Here is a 22,760-nt window from a genome sequence, read left to right on the forward strand (position 1 = left end):
TAACTATACTGTTTCATGGAAAGTAGGAAACGATTATGATTTTACTGTGGGATCTGGAAAGAAGATTAAATTAGGACAATAAAAAAGTCCCAAAACATCTGGAATAATGTCATCCAGTTTAATAATAATCAGTCTCCTTTGTGAGAAGCTGTTAGTGGAACAGGTGAGGCAGAAGTAACATCTCTAAAGCACATAGAAAACTACCTCACAGAAGAAATAAAATGCTCTTTAGCCATTGCTGTTAGGTTTCTTTGGCAGGAAGCAGGATAAGGTGAAAATATTTAGAACATGCAGCTGAATTTCAGATAGCTCCAGTGCCCGTGGTAAGTGATATAGGGATGTCCAACTAAAAAAAAAAAAAAAAAAACCAAAAAGAAAACACAGGAGAACATGTGGCAAATTAATAAATATATGAAAAAATGCCTGAAAGGTAGAAAGTACTCATCAATATTGAGGGCATCCTCTTTAAATTACACAAAAGGTTGGACATCTGCTTAACTTTTTTAAGAACCAGTGAGAAAAAAACAGTGTATCACTCAGTCTAGATTTTTGTGGATGGAATAAACAGATCAATTTACCTAGTAGTAAGACCAGGAACAAGGAGTTCAGCAAGAAGCATTTCAAAAGTCAAGAAATGAGTAAAAGTTGAGCTGAAGTTTAAATTGTTTACCTTAAAGAAGGGAAAGGAGGTCACCTGGTACAAATTCTTCTATCTACCAACTCTTCATATACACCATGGTGCAGACATCTTTTCTCTCAAACTGTGTATGTCTGCTGTAGAATAGTCTCTATTACTCAAACTCAGCAGGAAAAAGTTGCCAACCACCCCTCACAGCTGGTTGAGATACAAACTAGAGAAAACTACATCCTGATAGAAGACTTATCTTTAGTTTCTAATGCTTTGCTCAGTCCAGGGGCCTCCACCCACAATTTCAAAGTGGTTTGCAAAACATTGATTAATTTCATACTTTTATCACAAATACATGAACACCTGGAAGATTAATTCTTTGGGTGGAGAGAGCAAGGCTCAAAGTAGGTGGCAGACTTGTCTTCAAGCTTCCACTAGAAGAGCCCCTTCCACTTGAAGTCCTTTCTGAGAATTTATCTTGTCTCTTCAGTGTGTTTAATACCCTGATGCAACACTGACACAAGGACCATTTAAGTCTTAACCACTTCCCTACTTTTGGTAGCTTTTCTCAGGCCCTCTTGCCAATGCCTTTTTTGAGGTGTGGTATGGGAATGGCCTACTTGTTATGTCAGAGATAGTGATGAAAGCTGCAGTGAGCACAAGAGATCACTATGAATGAACAAGTATATTGGTATCATATCATTCTCTCCAAAATTTACTCTCCTCAGAGCTGTGTGTAGCACATCTGAACGTACCAAGGCAGCAAGGTGATTTCTGGCTTTGCCACACCCCTTCCAGGGAGAAATAAGCTGCCACTACAGATCTGACCAGACCATCAAGATCTGTGAAGAGCTACCTGTTGTTCCTGAAAAATCAGGACTGTAGTAATTGCAAAAGACAAATGAAAATATACCAAACCACCACAGGGAAAAAAAAAAAAAAAAAGGTATGATATGAAGCTTTAACTCCATAAATTCATTTGACATTTCAGACACTCTTGAGTTCTCTTCTTCCGATAATCCCCCTCAAAATCCTTTGCCAAAAGCAATGGTACTACACAACACATTGAAACACACAACATGTCAGTTTGGTAGCTATCATCTTGTCAGACAGACTGGTGATTGAACAGTAGACTTCAAAAGCTGAAAACATAAGTTTCTACAGCATACATTGAAGCTCCATGATACAAGAGAGCTGATATGTCACTTAACAAACACAATGAAGCGGTTATTTAGTTTTGCTAGCCTAAACAAATCCCAGCATGTATAATTTAAAGAAATTACAGCAATAGAACTGGTAGGACCTCAGAGGTAAAGTAATTCTTGCCTTAAGTTTTGAACCAACTTTTTTTTTAGAACTACTATATACTGTTAAACACCAGCCAATTTCAGTCTCAAGGATGCCTGCATTTCAAGAGTGACTCGTATATATGACTAAGAATGTTTTGGAAGATTCCAAAAAAAAAGATGTCTTATAAATCCAAATTATTGGAAGTACTTCCTGTCCAAGTAGAAGCCTTACTAATCACTGGAACACAGATAATTCTGTGGTAGGTGTGTGCTTTGGTGCACAGAGACGCTGAATCCTGCTTTAGCATGAGAGGAACACTGTTGTCAAGGAAGTTAAATGGCCTGCTCAAATGGAATAAAAGGAGGTGGCAGCAGAACCATGACAATAAGGAATTTTGTTTTCCTATTTAAACTTGTGAATCTTAATTCACGGTATGAAATAGGTTACTGAAATACATGAACAGAGATAAAAAACCACAAACAGGATGCAGCAATGCCACCCCTTTGTAGCAGTACTGGTGCATCTTAGCCAGGGCAGTGCTCCCTGCTGACCTACATCTCATATTCTACTGTTCTCAAAGCTCTCTTCCCCTGGATATTCTTTGATTTTCTCCTGAGATCAAACTGACAGTTTCTAAGAAAACAGCTGCCATACTGTAATCTCAGCCTCTGAAAGCAAAGCTGCAACAAAAGACAAGCATTAGCAGAAATCTCTCATGTGATCTTTGAAAGATATGATTCATACGTGGAAATGGAATAACATGTCTTTAAGCATGCATGCTCCCATCATGTATCTGGTCCCTCTGCCCCTCATGATGAAATAGCGAGAGCAAATCAACACACAGTGCAACTATTCAGACAAAAAGCCTGCAACAGTTTATTAAAAACAAATTTAAACATAATGAGGCAGCAAGGACTATTTGGAACTTCTGCCCTTAAAAACATTAAGATGGCACCCAAAGTCACTTCAGATGGAAACAAACTAGGGAGATGTAAATAAGGACTGAACAACCTTAGAGTTTTTCTTTCATTAGAGAATGGGAGATAGGTGTGACTTTCATTGGCAACTGCAAGAATAGGCAACAGCAGACAGCAAGACAGATCTGAGATGAAGCCTTGAGCATTATTATGATATAAAAAATAGGAGAAAAAACCCCAACAACAAATGCAACAGCTTTACAATGACCAAATTCTCAGGTTTTTTATTAATCCTAAATGTGCTGGCAAAAAGAACACTTTCCTCTTCAGCGGTTTCCTTGGTACTGAACAGGGACCATTAGGGAGGTAGCACAGGCACAGTTTTCCAAGATCAAGCTCTTTCAAAGGCAGAATGAGGACCATTTGGGAGGTAGCACAGGCACAGCTTTCCAAGATCAAGCTCTTCCAAAGGCAGAATGAGGACCATCACTGACCATATCACCCGTTTTTTCAGGTCTCTTTCCAATTCTGAGTCCAGTTTGAAGGACTTTAGAAGAGAAGAGGAATTTGCATTCTGGAAAATGAACCACATCCCCACATCCAGGCAGCAGCTGTGCTGGTACCACGCTGGCACACTGACAAAGTAAGTGCCACATTAGGTGTTTTGGAAGTGGCACTGATGCCACACAACCGCAGCAATACAACACTACATCAAAGAACTACACTGAGTACAGGAGAAGGAAACACCACAGCACTAATGGGACAGTCTTCTGGGAAAGCTTCATGGCTCTGCTCCTGAGAACAACAGGATAGTCTAATTGCATGGTTCTCTAAAGGACAAGGGATAATAGGGATCACATGCCAGCTAAAGAGCCAATGGATTGCAATAATTTTAAACAAAAACATTATCCAAAAATCATTAATGTTAAAGAGCTTTCAGTGCATCAAATATAAATAGAATAGACTTTTTCATAAGCCTCAAATGCATTTTTTTCCTTGAACTTTATAAACAACTATACAGAAAAGAAGCACTTCTTTTGGCATGTTGACTCTGCCACAAACAGGCAAAGACACAAGTTCTCCAATACTGTGCTCATTTCCAGAAGGAACAAAGTGGTTAATAGACACTGTTAAGAGAAAGAAAGACAAAATAAAAGCAGCCTGCAATTACCCATCAGTGCTCTGAGATGGGAGTTGACATGGAGTGAGCTCCTGCGAGAGGACACAAAGTTCTCACAAACCAGAGCATTATTGTGGGAGCATGGAAGGAGGTCTGGGGCACAAGAGCTCACAGCCAGGCAGAACACTGAGACACAAGCAAGGGATCAGATCTGACTGGATTGACAATTTCAGAGAACACAAAGTTCTCTCTCAGATATGTTCAATCCTAAGAAGGAACAGTCTCGACAAGTGGCAAAGCTTTATCATGATGTAACCTGTAATCTTGACAGAGTAGGGAAAGACGATCAAGGAGTTGTTTCACTTTGGGAAATTTTTGAAGGATCAGTTTGGGACATACATCTTGTTTTAGCAAACATGCATGAAAATTTCACAGAAAAAGCTATCTTCCTCCAATGACTGGTACTGAGTAATTCTAGACATAATGGTGATTGTCATTTAACCCAGACAGCAAAATCTTGGAGTTTTGGATACTGAAGAATGATTGTATCCAAGTGCTTTGAGTATTGAAGCCATATCCATTTGACTGAGTCAGAGATGCTGATGTCAGTATTCTTTTAATTAATGGGAGCTTACAGAAACAGCAAATTATTTAAAGAGGCTTCAAGAAATCACTAGTATTTACATGCTTCAAAAAGTAACTCATCCCACTTAGTTCTAAACTGGCTGGAAATGAGAAACAACTGAAGAGAAATATTTTCCAGGCTGAAGAGGCAATGCCTCCAATGCTTTCACTAGAGGCCTACCTCATCAAAAATTAACTCCTCTTTTCAGTCCAATCTTTACCCTTCAGCTCCTTTTACTTTCCATTTCCCCTGTCTCTGTTCTTCAAAATAGTTACTTCTGCGGATATGTGCACAAAAGTACAAAGGGTGCTCTGAAGCACAAATTAACTGAATGCTCAGAACATCCTCCAAAGTATTTTAAGACTACTGTAATGCTAATAAACCACTCTGAGAAAAGTACTAGTAAGTAGTAGCCCATCCCCTAGTACCATCCTTTCCTACTACTGAAGGTACCAACCCATAGGGGATGGAGCATATAAGAAAAGAGCTGCTAAGCCACTCATAGAAACCGTCAATCCTTAAGCTGCATTTGGTAGACAGAAGTGTAGTGAAGGGTATTGCAATGGAAGCAAGATAATGAAATGGACAGTAAGGCAAACAAGTAAATGCACAGAGTGCAACAAAGAAGTGTGAAGAGAGTGCTGGAGAGGGGAACCTCTCTGAAATCAATTATACCTTCACATCCACGCTCAATCTGCCCACTGCGGTGCAGAGCATCGTTGATAAGGTCTGGCAGACGCCCATTCAAGTCCACAGATGCCAGACAGCCCTGAAATCCATCACGTGAGGCCACAAGCTTGGGGAGGTTGCTATACATGCCTTGAGCTAGGCCAGCAATGTAGAGATCACCTGGAGCAGAGAAGGGTAAACACACGAGAAGAAGGATGTCACACACCTTCTAGAGTCACTTTTCTTATCACCAAACGTGAATAAAGCAAAGTGAACACATGTTCAGAAAAAGTTAAAAACAGAGCAATGTATTGGGCAAGAAGTCATTTCTTCTTCCTTTACTACAAAAAACTAACCAACCAACCAAAACAAAAACAGAACAAACCAAAAAAAAAAAAAAAAAAACCAACAAAAAAACAAAACAACAAAACAACAACCACACCAAAAACAAACACAAAACCCCAAACAAAAAAACCTAACACAAAATCCCCTAAATAATTCCAGCTCTCATTGCTACCTAACCAGGAAAAACCGAAAAATGATGATTTCTGAAAAGCAAAATATGACAAACTATTTGGCTACCAAAAGCTGTCAAATAAAAAAGAGATAAATGAATTTGAAAGCCAAAATATGCAAAGTCCAGAGTCACTGTTCCGTAATGCATGGGTAAAAAAGCATGCACTCCAAGCTTTCTCTTGTTCACTAGTTCAGCCCTGCAAGAATAAAGGGGGAATCTATCAATCTTGTAGAGTTTACCTTTAAGATCCAGATTTTTGGCACCGTTGATAACCTGAGTGACCACCTTAGTGTCCACTTTTAAGCTGTGTGTGTTACTGTTATCTCTAGTAATGACGACGTTGTGCCATTGGTTGTCATTCAGAGGACGATCACTGTTGCCTTTGATAACATTTGGTCCATTTCCAAGGTCAAACACGTAGTGTATATACCTGCAAATATAGCAAGAAGTGGTTAAAATTCTGGAAGAACTCCAGCATTACTGAACCTTACTCTAGCCAGAACTGATAAATCAACTTTAAAAAGTCATGAAGGGAAATATCTCTGGGTTAAGCCTAAATACTAGCCACTACTTTGAAAGAATATAGTTGTTTCCTTTCCACCAAAGTGTAAGGATTAGTATTTTGAGATGACATTTCAGATAATCAGATTCTAACCATAAAATACTCGTCTTTTTCACCAAGTTCTCTCAGATCCACCAAACACTGTCTGTGTGAACAGCTATTTTTTTTTTAATTGATAATATTGATAAATATACTGGGGAGTAACACTAGATATGCTTTTTTGGGGCTTATATTCCCCAGGTTAATTCTGAGTTTTAAGTAACTCCCATAAGAAGTTAATTGGGAAACTCACTTGAAATATTGTACTAAAATTCTCATGAGATCTTAGACTTATTCAAACAGCTGAAAAACAATTAGCAAAGCTTTCGGCAAAAATAGAGACCCCAACGAAGACTGAAGTCATGGGAGTGTTATCCTCAATTATTTATATAGTTCAAACACAGAAATCCACCTGAGGATGGAAGAGAAATATTCTACTTAGGAAAGGAAAAAACAAAAAAGACAACAAAATTCAACCCTCAACAGAGCACCAGGAGTTCATGATTGTTGCTTTTTTTATTACCCAATGTCCCACTTACAGAAGTATGTGCAAAGCCAAAAATAAAAACAGATTGAACTGAAATAAACAGGACTAGTAAACTGTGGAAAACATGTCTACCATGACTAAATCATAAGAGATCAAAATTTGTTCAGCTAACAAAGGGTTTGTTTTTTTTTTTTAATAAGCTACTGGTCTTCTGAAAAGAATGTAGCAGCTCAAAAGCAAGCCAAGTTCGCTTTTTATCAAGCATAACCAGTAGAAATACAAATTCAGCAGTCCATACGCTTTTTCTTTCTCCTTCACTGGAGATGGTAGAAAAACAAGTATTACAATGGGAAAAAAAAGAGGGAGGAGGGAGTGAGGAAGAAGAGACATACAGAGCCCTCAACACATCTCCTCCGTTCTAATCTGCAAGGTTAACAGGACAAAACATTATGACTTAAATGACTTAAAATACTAATGTTGCACACTGTAAAAATGTCCCTTTTCACAGCCACAGGAGGAAGTCAGTGATAAAATCAGGAGTCTGAAGCTTCAGTGTTTTTGCTTGAATGCTTTGTCTTACACTCAGCAAACAGAGAAAACATGAGTATCAGGTGAATTTCTCTTCATGCAAGCATTTTCAGCTCACTTATAATTAAGTTTACCTATAAATTAGCTGGTAGAAAATACAGAAAGCCACTTACCCCTTGACTAGTTCAACTGCGATGAAGTCATTGCCATCACCACTGTTAAAGAGAATGAAACCATCAGCTGAGGTGGTCTTGAACTGAAAGAAGAGGTGCATGGATGTATAAGCCTGCAAGGTGGCCAAGCTCAAGTAGCTGCTCTTAGTCTTGAAGGTGACAGGGTCAGCTATGATGTTGCGGAGACCAAAGCGTGCCTTCAGCTCACAATAGTCAATGTCACCGTTCTTGCACAGGTCAATGTAGAGCATCCCATTGAACATGAGGCTCTGGAGATGGCCGATGAAGCTGGAGGGGATGACGGAGATGTACCGTTTCTCTGTCATGATCCCTGTCTCAATGTTGTGGAACTCCAAGCGGGTATGATCACCAACCATTGTGCCTGAAGGACAGAAACAAGGCAGAATATTGGGGATCAGTAATAGATTATATGGAGCCCTTCACACTCCAGTTTCCAGACAAATAGCTGAACTAAATTCTACCTGATCACTGTTCAGGAGCTTACAAAAGAAAGGATGTATAGAATCTTGGTGAAGAGGCTTGGTGGAGATGTGTGAGTGAAGCAGTTGCCAAAACCTGGCAGAACCGACGGGCCCCTAAAGGGCCATGGGCAGCAAGCTCTGTACTTTTCCCTGGGCTTCACAGACTTTATTGTCTGTGAAGATGACCAGACATCTCCCCTAAAACCTACGGTGATCTATTTGATGCAGCAGACCATCTGCCAAGCAACCTGAAACAACTTTTCCAAATGCATTTCCTGAAATCAATTGATAAACACAGATTAATATAAATAGAGCAGTGAGAGAAGTGAAAAAAGTCATAAAATTGCTGATATTTATTCTTTTGTTCTCTCTTGGTGCCTGATGTTGCTCCTCTTCTTTTAAGAGAATGGCAGGAGGGAAACACAAAAATGCAACAAGTGAAAAGCCCTCCAAACATTTAAATCATCAACCTACCACTTGGGCTATTTACCACATCATAACAAAATTTTAACCTCTCAAAATATCCAAGCTATTCAGTATACCACATACTATTGTCAGACTCTTCGTACAGCATATTTAAATGTTTGATTAAGTGTACTAGGCACCAGTGCAGACACAGAACCCACACAGAGAGATGAACTACAACAATATGCTATAAAGACAAGTTGGCCAACATCAGAATGAAAACCCTTTCAGCCAATCTTATTGCTCTCTATAGTTCTTCATTAAGGTAGTTTTCACTATTTGGTCACATGTGCAAATATTTTTTCTACATCGGCCTCAGTGATACATGACTTTTAAGAGTTAAGATTTTAGCTAAGGGTTAGAAGCAATTTATATTGATCAAGATGTAAGTTAGATTAGTAAATGGTAGGTTAATGATTATTAGATGCCCAAGCTAGAGCTAACTGTTGTATTATGAGTTTGTTTATAGAAAAAGTGGAGTAAGTGAACCGTCATAAGAACAGACTGAAACCACTAAGAACAATGGGCAGCACCTGGACTTGGTATCAATCAATCACGAAGCAGGGGACCTTGGACAGCACCAGAGGGTCACAGAGACCTGATGAAGACTCTCCTGACTTCATCCTTTGAGACCACTGACCCAATTCGAGACCACCGACCCAATTCAAGAGAAGAACTGCGCACGCGTGAAGGACCGAGAGCCTCATTTTAATACAGAGCGGGGATGGGAGGTGCTGGGGTTATGCATATGTATTGTATGTAAGATCTTGGAAAACAAATAGAGAGCAAAGAGCCTTGTTTGGGGCGGCCACGCCTTTCGGAGATGACTCCCGTGCCGCCTGCCGGTGAATAAACATACCACTTTCTAACTTTAATTAGTTAGAGGTTTTTTTGTCCGTGACTGTATCAGTTTTCAATGACTCATCAGTCCATTTCATAAACAGGAATGAATGAAATACTAAGAATTTAATTGTTTTCCTATTGTTCACTGTACAACCACTATTCATATTCTGCTACATATAGGACATTGTGTTTTCCCTCATGACATTTTCTGCAGTTCTGCGTTGGGCTTATGCAGCGCGGTGGTGGCTGCAGGCAGCCTCAGTGAGGCGGGGCCGGGGTGGTCCCACGCCTGGTGCGGCCCGTCCCACATGGCTCCAACCTGCCCCACAGGGCACAGCTCGGCCCCTTGGCCTGGACAGGGGTGCCTGGGAGAAAACGTGTAACAAAGGACATAATGCTACCCACAAGAAACAAAGGGAAACAAAACAAACCCCTATGAACACCAAGGACTGAAAAGAGGGAGGGGGAATTCCAGGTGCCAGAGTGGAAATTCTCTAGCATCCACAGAGAAGATCAAAGTGATGCAGACAACTACACTGTAACTCATGGAGGACTCTCACCCTAGAGTGGGTGGATATCTCCTGGAGGAACTGCAGCCCCTGGAGAGACTACACTGGAGCAGGTTTTCCTGAAAGCCTATGGAGACCACCCATACTGGAGCACTTCATGAAGGACTGGATTCCATGGGTAGGAGCCCCACCGGAGCAGGACAGAAGTGTGAGGAGGAAGGAGCATCAAAGAGAAGCTATAATAGGCTGACCACAGCCACCATTCTCCAACCCCTTCTCTGCCTAGTGGGGGCAGGTGGGAGAGGCAGGAAGGAGCAAATCCAATAAAAGAGAGTGGCAGACACTGTTCTACTTTCTTGTCTTTATTTCTCACCATTCAACAGTATTTTTAATTGGCAGTACATTAAATTAGTTTTCTCCAAGTCAAGTGCGTTTTGTCCATGATTACAATCACTTCACAGTTCTCTCCTTCAGAAGGTTTTCCAAAGAAAACAGCCACATTACCTGTTGGTCCCTCCCATAACATCTTAACACGCTGGTCAAATTTACCAGGTTTAAAAACCAAAGGGAACAGAGGTATTTAAATTCACACTAGTTTTGTGAAATTTGACAACAGGATAAACACCTAAATAAATATTTCCAATGTGCTATAGACAGACAAAATTTAGCAACAGTATCTGACTTGACTGCAGCTGCTGGTCAGCAAGCATACATACACAACTCTCAACCAGTCACTGCAAGAGATATTTGTCAGTCACTGGGATTATACCTTGGAATCACACCAATCACCATAGCTGAACCCGGAACAAACTCCTCCAATTCCCCTAGGTTATATCAACTTGGGCTTATAAGCTTTCTCATTTTCTGTGCTGTCTCCTGAAGCCTCACAGCATTTCTCACCTTGAGTTTCCAGGCATTAAAAAAAAAAAAAAAGAAGAAGAAAAAAAAATCAAGCAAAAAGCAGTAGCCCTTTAAAGACTTTTCCTAGTTCCTACTAATTGCAACCTTTTTTTTTTTTTTTTTTTTTTTTTTGCCTGCTGTGGCTAGAACAAAACCTGAACACACTTATTTTAAAGACACATGGATGACACACCCTGGCTTGTAGTGTATAGGGAGTCAGATGAAATGAACTGATGGTAATTTTCTTGCTTAGAGACTCTGGAAACACTGGAATATTCCTAACTCACCCCTCATGATCATGTACAAATGGCAGTTTTTCAGTTTATACTTTGTCCAAATGTGACCAAGTTTTATTCAAAGACAGTAAACGATCACAGTTGTTATTAGAAAAAAATTTTCAGCTATCTACTTCAAATATTAAGAAAAAATATTATATAAACCTTTTCTATATATAAGAAAGAAGTATAAATTCAGAAGTAATCGGGATGAAGTGTTTGTTGGTGTGTGTCACCAACTCAAATTTTACCAGTAGATCAAAGTATAAATGCAATTGTACAAAGACCATGGAAAACTTCAGTCCAAGAAGACACAGCTGACCAAACTTAGAAGCAGCTGAAGGCAGTCACAAATTTCTGACTATTTAAAAATTCAACTGTCAGCAGCAATGCAAATGCTTTACCAGAAATAATATTATTTTAGTTTGAAAAATTGAAGTTTCCAGAAATTGAAATAGTACATTGGGAAATTTGTTTAGACAACTTTCTCACTTCCACTACTGAGATTCTTAGAGGCTTAGAGTTTCAGTGTTATAAAATTTATGATTTTTCCAAACCAGAAGTGTATCTTCTTAAAATAAGTCACTTAAAAATATCCTGCTTCTTTTCATCAAAAAATTAGAATAATAAAATTAAGAGATGTCATTTCTCAAAGGCAAGAAAACTCCTTTGTTCTTTTACACTTTAAAAAAATACAAGGCAGTTGTGGCCTGAGCAGGAGAGAAAAGCCAGGACTGGGAAATCTGGAGTACACTGGGACAGGAAGCCCAAATATAGGGGGCATTGAAAATGGAGTGAGGGAGTTTGCAGGAGGTGAGCCCAGAATGTTAGAAAAGGCGAAAAATGAGAAAACTGGGTCTGGCTTAATGAAAAATAAATAATGTTAGAAGCAGTACTGTAGAAAGTCAGGAGTAGTTCAGTGAAAAGCTGGAAAAGGCCTAGCAATACAAGATCAGAATCAGGACAGAGATGTAATTTCCTAGGAAATCATGGAGTGCAATCCAGTATTTTCTGTTCTCATTAGCTATTAGCCCCACCTGCAGAGTTCACCTCGAATTCCCCCACTGTGCTCTACAGAGTACTGTACCTGCTACAGCAATTAGAAGCTCTCTAGTTCAAGTGGTAGCAGACAGAAAAATATCCAGTCTCCACTGTGGTATTTGGGTGTTAGGAAGCTGTTATAGAGAGGAATATATCTGCTGTATTTGTGTCTCATTTACCATTGATGTTCTAAGGTCAGGAGGAATACGGGACAAAGGTTTTGTGACTAAACAGTAAAATGCTCTACCAGAATTGGATTCTGCCTCTGCCTTAGATGTCCTACTGGAAACAAAGTCAGACACTTCATTACGAACTTTTCATAGGTGGTCATTAATTATCTATATATAATTCCCCAAGTGGCAGGGTTGAACTAATTTACAGGATGTAGTCTACAGACATGCTGAATCTTTCTGATGCAATCAACTAAAAATAAATGGCAAATTGGTACCAAATACATCCAGCTTTAACCTGGCACCTTGTTCCCAAACCAGTAGAATGGGAAAATATGCCCACTCACTTCACATAACATAGGAATGGGAATAAATCCAGTTAAAGCTTCTCAGTCCTGTATAAATATATTGATGAGTAGCCTACAACATGCAGACAGAAAGAAATAAAACAAATTTAAAAAAAAAAAAAAAAAAAAAAAAAAAGAAGACAGGTCTAAATTTAGAGCCAAATTCAGCTGGAGTGCATTGTTCCAAACGAGCAATAAGATGATAGAAATAAAATAGGCTGTTTATTTTTACTGGGGGCCCAATTTAGACTTCTGATCTATGCCTAAGACAGCAAGAATCCTCTGGAAAAATCTATGTGACCACACCATTGAAGACTGTTATCATCTGCCCAAGGAAGTGGGATGCAGATTGCACAGAAAATCTTCACTCTGGCTTTTCTGACTTTGCCATGATGGCATTCTTTTAACAGATATTTTTAGCTGTAATGCATCTTTAATTATGTAATTCATATACATGTACATATGCGTATCCTATTTTAGTGTAGGATTGTATCATTATTATTTATAAACTGTTTCTCGAAAAAGAGACTTCAAAACCAGATGGCTTTGGGGGATCGATTCGGTAATGCAGAGAGTGCCACCTCGTGGTACTTCCTAAAAAGGCATATCCAGAAGAATTGTTCTCAAATTCAGAAGTAATCGGGATGAAGTGTTTGTTGGTGTGTGTCACCAACTCAAAAAGTTCCCTCTCAAATAAAATTCATTTTTCCTATAAGCTAATTTTGACCAAGTCACCATCAAGGCTGACTTCCAGCAAGGAGAGGGAATGATTTTTCTTGCATATGTTTCTTGTTCTCTCTTGCAAAATCACAGCCTATATAGGACAGCATATATTTACTTCAGATAGAAAGTATTTGTAAATATTTTCCTTTAAGCCAACTTCTTTGAGCTTATTTCAGATTTCTGACTCCTGGCTTTTCAAATAATTATCATAATATTTAATCTAAATTACCACAATATTTAAAATAATTCACATTCATACAGAAGAAAAAAACTTTTTTTGGAGATAGGGTATAGTGTTCTGGCACTATGTGTGGCAGTCATTACTTCTAGTTGTGCTCTGAGTAGAAGTTACTCAGAAAAGAGGATTTTAGCTTTTGGCAAACCAGCATGGGTGTCCACTAACAATCATACCCTCATCAGTTCTTTGGATCCAGGGTTCCTGGTTTTTTGGTTTTTTTTTTTTTATTCTATTATCAGCCTCCAGACTCCTGATGTTTTTTTCCTAAAGCTGTTTATAATTGTGAGAATTTTAGACCTTCAAAAGAAAAGAAGATAGGTTTCTGGCTCTTGCAATCATAAATAAATGGACCTGAAGAAAGTTCTGCAATTAAAAAAGGATCAGTCTGGAGTATTTTGATCATTTCAATTCAAATATTAACCTGGAACACACCAACTTTCCTGACTGACTGATCTCTTCTTTCCTCCCTTCAACAACATTTCTCTGCAAAAAGAAGCAGGGACTCAAAAAGCCACCTGGAAATGCAGAAAATAATTTTAAAAATAGGAGCGGGAAAAAAAAAAAAATGGACTGATGCACTGTTGAGTCAGGATCCAAATAAAACCCAAAAATTAACAGCAGAGACATAAATCCATGCTCTGTAACATGTGTACTGCATGCAGGAAAAGTTTGTGCAGAGAAATGGTCCAGAGAGCTTTGGCCATGATTCCACAGCATTGGAAACCATCACACGTCCAACTCAGGAATGGAGTGTATTCAGTCTACCTCAGAAAGAACCTGGACCACAAGAAAGTTCTGCTGAACACCTCTACAGTCTGAGATATATACAAGCTTATGTGTCTCCTACACCCATATCTCAGGTCATTGTAGCTGTCACAGAAGTTTCTGGTGCTGGCCAAGAAGTCTCTCGAACCTGAACTCTCATTTTCAACACAGTAACACTAAATAATACATGAGTGGTAACAGGAAGGGGTGGGGGGAAAGATGCATGAAAGAACAGGGAGAAGGAGCATAATGGCAAAGAAAAGAACAGGGAGAAGGAGCATAATGGCAAAGACTAGGAAGAGAGATCCCAAGATAGTGACCAAAAAATACTGATACATCACACTCACCCTCAGCAACATCATCGTCCACGATCAGCTTGAGGCTCTTTCCCCGCCGTACCACCCGGACAGTGTGCCACTCATTGTCATTGAGTTTCTGCCCAGCATAAAGAGTTTCAGGTCCCTTGCCTGGGAAGGGGGACAGGTGCAGCAGTTAAAGCCAGACTCACAATTGCTTTAGTACTTTCTCAATGGGAAAAGTCATGAAAATCAACTTGGTGTGATACAGACCAATAGAGTGTACAGGTATATAAGAACACCTGTAATCAACCCTCACACCTACACCTTTCCAGCTCAGGAAATCACAGACCCTTCCCCTCAGTCAGGTGCCTTCCTCCACAGAACCCTAGTCACATGCATTTAAAATGGGTAGAAATCTCTCTTGTGCTGTGGTACTAATTTCTGAACATCACATTGCACAGCACACTACAGTAATAGGAAAATAAGTTGATGACTGAAATGTCTCTAAAGTGGAGCAATTACAGTGGCATTTTGCTCTCCTAAGAATCTGGATTTACAGTGTCCCCAAGGTACTTGGGATTCTTTTCAAAGTTAAACACACTGGTCTTTCAATACTTCAGTATCAAACACCAGGTTGGTTTTAGTCTCAAAAAAACCTCAAAAACAAAAACCCCAACAATCCCCCCTCAAAACAATAAAAAAATCCCCACAGAACTTCACACCCCACCTTTAAAATAATTTTTAAAAAAATAAATCTCAAAGAAAACCATTCACCAACCTCACTATTTGCTTTAAGGTTCTTTGGCAAAGGAGCCTAGATTGGAGGTGCTTACTTTACCCCTTGAATTCCAGTCAAAGGAGAAAGAGAAGCCGTGTCTTCTCCAAAAGGTTATACCACAGTTGCCCTTGCAAACAATGCTCCTGGGAAAACTGCATTAATGCTACCTATATTTGTCTAGTTTTGCTGCTCACCCATCACAGTTGACAGGCAATTACTTTAAAAATTAATTGTTCAGATTACAGGACCAGAACACCTCACTCATGTCAAATGGTAAGTGAAATTGAATAATGGTGTGTGCTAAATTAAAAGCATCTATCCTCATTTCAGTTCAGTGAAAGTGGGGGGCTTTGATCAGAAAATGTAGAATGCCAAACTTGTTGCACACTGGTCTGGAACCAAAGAAAACTGGCAAAGGGGGAACCAAAGAAAAAAAAAAAACAAACCAAGACATGTTGAACATATTGACAGAGACAGAACAGGGACAATGAGGCTCTGCCACCGCTCATTGTACTGCACTGGTAAAACTAATGTCAGCTAGTCCACAGCCCACAGGATGTGCCTAATGAGCAACATCACTGCAATTGCCTCTCACCAAAGAAGGAACATGGGCAAAAAAGGTAGTGTCCCATTCAGCTAGGATTCAATGTGTAGTAGAGGAATTCTTCAGAAGGAGACCAAAGCTAAATAAATATTTTATTATTCTTATTTTAAAAAATCATGCAGTTCATGCTAATAAAAAAAGGAGATTAATACCTTTTCAAATAAAGACCATTGCCAGCAAATTTTACCATAAACTAAGATGAAAAAAAAAAGTTTTTCTAGTGACCTGAAAGATAAGAGTCATTCTTGGATTAAAAGGATGGGGAATCATATATTGAAGTTACAATATCTCCTTAGCAGGAGAAACCCATAACTTCTGCTGTTCCTCATCCATGTGCCAAAGTCACATACCACACGTGTAAATCCAGCTGAACAAGGCAGCTAGATCATGACCAGAAAGTTCTTTGGCACCAGAAAAGCAATACTCTAAGAATCCAAGAAAGTTATGCTAGATTTACTTCAGTAAGTACATTTTATCTTAAAGAAGAATTCACAGATTTGTATCTGGATGGGCAGTGAAATTATTGGCTACATCAAAATATGCAGCATCGGTTACTATAATTCTACACAGCCCCCTCCCAGGTTGGAAGATGAAGGAGGTCACCTGGAACTGTGTGATTATATAATGCCATCTGAAAGCAGGAGAAAGGGGGGAGGGGTGGCAAATGCTTTCTAAAAAACCCAGTCCTTTCCACATGCCCATTAGAGCTCTGGAGGGCTCAGCCAAGAGAAATAGTCGGGTGTGCTGGAGTCTGCTCAGCTGACAATGCAATGCTTTCTATGCAATAGCTCTGCGTTCAGCATGGTTGAGTAGCTGAGTTGCTGACCTTCTACTTCCCATTTTTCAACCCTAGCCTGACAAAACAGAGGTCAGCTAAAACAGTTTGGGGGCTGGCTTTTCTTGATGCCTACTGAAGCATTTTCAAAACAAAACTGTGACACCAACAGAGGTTATATTAATATATTCTGAAAGTTGCAGCATTCTCACTTTTTCCAAATGAATAAGGTTGTCTATTTAGAAGTAACTGGTTAATAGCTTTGGCTAAAATTTTGAAAATTAAGCATGGCAGATATTAATTATTTTATTAAAGTCCATGTCTTGATTAGCCAATTTTATATTTGATCAGTAGGGAAAAAAAAAATCTTTTAATACTTAAGTTCACTTACCACCCTCCCTTTTGCAAAAATGGGCATTGGCTTCTTTTAGTAGTGTTACCCAAATAACATTACATACCAAAGACCATGCATGAGCATGCTTAAGAGCATCTGGATAAGTTTTTCAAACCAAACATATCTGATCTTAAAAGAAAGCATTAAACAAATGTTATTTTACTCTATTTACTGTTGTACTTTCAAATGCTTTCAAGACATTTATGCAGCAGTGGGCTGACCTGAAAAGCAGCAAAATTGTGTCCTCATTTTGCAACTGAGAGAGTGCCAATGAATTGCTGCCCCTTGTGTAAGCTCCCATTGAATTCTAAGTAGTTCCAAGAACTGTGTATACAGGAATTTTCACATCTGGATACAAAATTCATTTCACTGAGCATGATTCCTATATGTGCCATTACTATACAGACATTTATGTGTGATCAATTTTTAAACAAGGAATTGATGATTCCTAATCCAACAGTTGCTTATGCTGGGGAAAACAGAAAGGAAGTGAGCCACATCTTCCTGCGCTGTAATACTGTCCCTAAGAGTAATCTCCTGCCAGGCATTTCTGTGGTCTTAGATTTTGCAGGTTTATGTTATTTCCTCCTTTCAAGCTATCTGCACCTACATCATCCTTCAAAAAGGATAACAGACATATGAAGAAGCAAAACAGAAGATCAAATAGACAGAAATCTAGAGATTTGTATCTTCCCTTTGTACAACATTCTTTTATGATAAAAGACAAGAAAAGGCAAATAAGGAGCTCTTGCAGCAATGAATGGCACATCTGTAAACACTTCCTATTTAAGATGTTTTGGACCACCGGGCATTAATTTCAACAATTTATTTAAATTTTTTGCATTGCAATAACTTAATAGTTTAGCTGACAGACCATCACTCCTGTTGGCATTTCTGACCATCTTGGTCATTCCATCCCCTTTCTTAATGCTGTCTGAGGAAACAGTATCATATGGAATTGAGCCCAAGGTTTAATTTTCCAACTCAAATGAGACAGGCTGGTAAATATTCCTTTTATGCTTTGCAGTAGCAAATATTATTAAAGCAGAAGCAAAAATATCTGTCTCTCAGCCATCCCCAAATTCTGGACACAAGTCCAGCTGCAGTTCAGGCTTCTTGAGCAAATATTCCTTGATTCAGCCACAGTGACTCCTCCTCATTCTCCCATGAATCCTCCAACATCTACTCAAACTTTCATGCATATTGTTCATAAAAAGCAATTAGTATATGCTTTCAAACATGGAAAAACTCCATCCAATCTGCCCAGAGTGTCTCTAAAATTATCTCTATATCAAAGGTGCACTGCTGCTAATTAATAGCTTGGCTCAAATGAACTATATAAAGGTGCAAAGAATACACATGCCGAAGTATACAGAATCAAAAAGCAGATCATGCCTTCTAAAAATATCAAGTTGCTTTCCATGTTGCTCTCCAAGAACTCACTTGTTTAGAACAAACAAATGGTCAGAGGGATGCAGTTCTGGCAATACCTCTGAAAAGGCACTTTTTATTCATCCTCAGTGGCTAACAGCACATGGAAATTTCCTCTATGAGATCAAGGAGAAAGAAGATTAATCCCCTTTGCAGTTTCTCACAGGTAGATCAAAAAGTGTGCTTTTACTTTGGTGCGGGCTGTCATCATCTGATCCATTTGTAAGATTAAAAGGACTTGCATGAAACCAGGCTATTTTTATCATTGCCTATCTTATCCAACATTACAGAAGTGCAACGTTGACAGAAGGGCAACATCCTGTCAGGATGCCATTAGCATCCCAATGCAAGGAGGGACTGGGAAAGGAAAGAGTCTCTACCTTTTCCCCTTTTTTTCATTTGTGATCAAGGAGGGCATTGGTTGTTTTTACTTACAGCTTCACATAATGACCAGAAAAGTTGGGGTTTGTTGTGTGAAATGTGTACAGAGATTTGTGAAATATGACAATGAATCACAAGACCTCAAAAAAGGAAGAAATGGGTATAAGGACAAAGATGCTGGCAATTTTTCACACACCTTTGTGGCTTCCTGATATGTAGTAAGTTCCTACAAAGCACAGGTCAAATATCAAAACAAGAATAGCTCAGAAGCAGAGCTGGCAGCTGCTCTGAAAATCTTCAGTAACTTTTAGCCTTGGTTATTTATAAACCACTAGTGTAAATTTTGTTGTTTCTTTCAGGCAGCAATAGTATGGACAAAGTGTTTTAGGACAGTCTTTTCCTCGACCAGCATTTGCTGTTCAACACCAGGAGCATTGTTAATTGCTAAGAAACAAGAGGGCAACTCTAAACTCAGCACATTGCAGACATTTATGGAGATATCTCAGTCAAATCAACCTAGATTCTCATACCCACACACTTGTTTTGCTCATATACAGGCTTTGGAATTCCTCTTTTCAAGAAAACATTGGCTGCTAACAAGGAATAAGCAGTTGCACTCCCCTACAGATACTCAGTATCTTCACTGGGGACCTTACCTGCAGCAGTCTTTCCATTTCCTCAAGGAACGGCATCATGTCCTTGTACTACCCCACAAGTTAAACAAAACGTAGCATGCACTTAAGAAACAACTTTTCTGTGAGGCATGCTAAAAACTTTTATGTTTACAGCTTTACACAGTAGCTTTCCCATGAAAAGTCAATAAAGTTGAGATGATTTACATCAGCCTACCCAGAAGCAAAGTTTAATTATTTACATCCATTCAGCAGAAATAAGTGCATACACAAAGTCCTTTAAACACCCACAGAGTCAATTAGCCTTACAAGTGCAAGTAAGAATTCCCTGGAACACCCAGACTAATTCCAACTGCATGGAATTAGGTCAGCAGCTAACTGAAAAGTAGCAAGACCACCCTACCAGTTCTCTCAAACATACCCCCATCTCTATATAAACGTGACAAAAAGTAAGTTAAGCTAGGTTTAATTGTTTTGTATACAATCTATTTTAATTTTTTAAAAACCCCATATTTAAAACAAAAAAAACCCAAAAACCAAACCCAACAAAACACAATATAGTTCCTTGCTTTTTCTATAAATACACGTATACTGAATAACTGCTATTTTCGCTGCAGACACCCTGGCCAATAGCTGTAATGAGGTTCAGCACAGGTTCAGGCAGCATTCAACACAGACGCAGATTTTTCATAAGGCTCTGAAACAAAGCTTAGTGCAGAAATTACGCTGCATGTCTTTCAGTGACATGACTATACCTTGCGATTAAGAACAGGGAGATGATTTGATTGCATATATCATACAGGTCACACATGGCACAAACCACATTTATGTGGGGGTTTTTCCATCAAAGTTCATGGGTTATGCTCCTTGTTTACTTCATTTTCACTGCTGCTAAATTTTAATGGCTTAGACACTACATAACTATCGCATACCTAGAGCAGCCTAATTTTGAACAGGAAAATGTTGGTGTTAATAGAAATTTGATCCCCTCAAAAAGGGTTTAAATAGGAAATTACAATTTTAATGAAAGGCTATTTCAGTTCATCCAAAAACAATTTTATTCTGATTTAGAAAACATCAAAAATCTTTCAACTTAAAGGTAAATGAAAAAATCCACTGTTTAAAAATAAAATCATGCATTTATTATCTATTCAAGAAAATATTAATTTTTAGTGGTAATAGATGGTTTCCCATTTTTATTGAAAGAGATTTTTTCCCCTTTTAAGGAAAGGAATTTTTGTTTTATACTCACAACCAGTGAGCAGGTAAAGAACGGACACAGAAGTATGTAAAATAACCTCAAGTATTCATGCTTTTAAAATTAAGATTTACAAGAGTTTAATTAAATTAACTTCAAAGTGATTTCAGTCACACTGACTCTATGTTTGTTTTCAGATAAGGCTGTCATATGAACCACTTCACATCTGCCAAACGCCTTAAACTGCTGTTCCTAAGAGATCAGGGCAACAAAAGCTTCAGCGTAGGAATAAAGAACTCAGAAGCTGCTATATTGTGACTCGTCTACAACTTGCCTAAGGAATTATTTGTTCGCACTAGATTTTCACAGAGGAAAGCTCAAGACTACTCCTGGTGCAAGTTCAGCAGCCAGGCAATCACAGGAGCAGTGTCTACCGCAAGGAGCACCACTAGAGGGAAACCGCATTCACTGAAGCTGCTGCTTAGCCTCACATGAGTAAAAACGAGTTACAGTACTCAATGCTACCTTCCAGAGTTTCTCCCGCTGATATATTTTGCTTTGAAGATGACTCCACCCCAGCAATTATTAAAATAACTCTTGGACTTCAACCCAGCTTTGCCTTCATAACAACAGCTATCCATTGATTTCAGGTATATTTGTTTAGTGCGTGTAATTTGTCACCCAAGAAATGAGTATATGCAGAAATTACAAATCTGCAGTTTTACCATAGGAGAGAATTTTAAAGCAACCATAATAGCAACAATTATGCATAGACGTTAGTACACCACAACGGTAATAAAGAGGAAAAGAGATTCTATTTAAAGGAAGCTTCTTTTTATTCCTGTGTAGATACAATAATAGAGATACCAAACCCAAACAGTGTCACACTAATCCCAGCTATGTACCTTACTTGAGGCGTAGATAGACTATGCTATCAACAGTAAGGCCACTAAAGTTCCTCTTCCTGTTTAGTTTCAAATGTCCCCATAAACATTACAAAGCAAGTGGATTAATCGTCATGATAGCGAGAAGATGCTGGTGATGAGGCTGACACGACTGGAACCATACATATTATACAGACACACATACAGCAGCAATGAAATAATTTGACTGCTAACTGCCTGGATGATATTCAAACCACTTAGAGGGGAAAAAAAATGTATCAAGTGTATGAGTCTTTAAAACAAGAATCGACCCTTCTCCCTCACACCCCTTCTCAAAGACCTTTGCTTTCACTATATTACTGAGTAACAGGAAGGAGCAGGCTGGCAAAGCTCCTATCAGCCCATTTAGTGAGTGTTCTCAGTGTTCTCATGCTCTAAATTGCCTCTATTACTTCATCTGAAAGGATTACTTGGATTTTTGAATGATATGATTCTTAATTGGGGGGGGGGGAGGGGAGAGGGGGGTGCCTTTGCCTTTTAAAAGTATTACAGTAGCAACTTCTCATCTAAATCTGCAAAGCAAGGAGACCAGAAGGATGGATCAATGATACAGTACATGGCAATACAGCACCGCATGGTAACTGTGCATGTGTGTCCCAGAAAACTATTTGAGACCACTTTCTAAGAATAGGATAGCATCTTTGTGCCCCTCTTTCAGAACACAGAATACCAAAAAGGGTCTCCTCTTCCCAAAGGCATGTTTGGCAGTTGAACAGGCAGCTGAGTCAGGGAAAAGGAGAAAAAAAAAAAAAAAAAAAAAAGGAAAAAAAAAGAAAAAAAAAGTTAACGTTTTTGTTTAGTTGGTTGGTTTGGAGGTTTTTGTTTGTTTGCTTGTTTGGGGGTTTTTTAATGCTCTTTAGGACACACTGCACAGTCCTAATCAACATCATAGCATTAGAACAGAAGACAGCCCTGGGACCAACAATTCTTTATCCAGATATGAAGGGCAAAGAACGACATCATCACATGTTCGAAGAACCTAAATTTTTCTCTCAATTAAAATACCTTTCC

General features: G+C 38.9%; 1 protein-coding gene across 6 annotated transcripts in view; it reads right to left on the reverse strand.

The window, feature by feature from the left end:
• The window catches only part of NRXN3 (neurexin 3), a 985,585-nt gene that overhangs the window by 525,969 nt on the left and 436,856 nt on the right, over positions 1–22,760 (reverse strand). For all 6 annotated transcript variants that reach the window (XM_040066048.2, XM_058420836.1, XM_058420835.1 and 3 more), the window contains 4 exons: positions 14,661–14,780; positions 7,556–7,937; positions 6,006–6,196; positions 5,256–5,429 (listed from right to left, as the gene is read on the reverse strand). In XM_040066048.2, coding sequence (XP_039921982.1) covers positions 5,256–5,429; positions 6,006–6,196; positions 7,556–7,937; positions 14,661–14,780 — 867 coding nt within the window. The remainder of the gene's footprint in view (positions 1–5,255; positions 5,430–6,005; positions 6,197–7,555; positions 7,938–14,660; positions 14,781–22,760) is intronic.

Source organism: Hirundo rustica, chromosome 6, assembly GCF_015227805.2.
Source record: "Hirundo rustica isolate bHirRus1 chromosome 6, bHirRus1.pri.v3, whole genome shotgun sequence".
NCBI classification, from domain to species: Eukaryota; Metazoa; Chordata; class Aves; order Passeriformes; family Hirundinidae; genus Hirundo; species Hirundo rustica.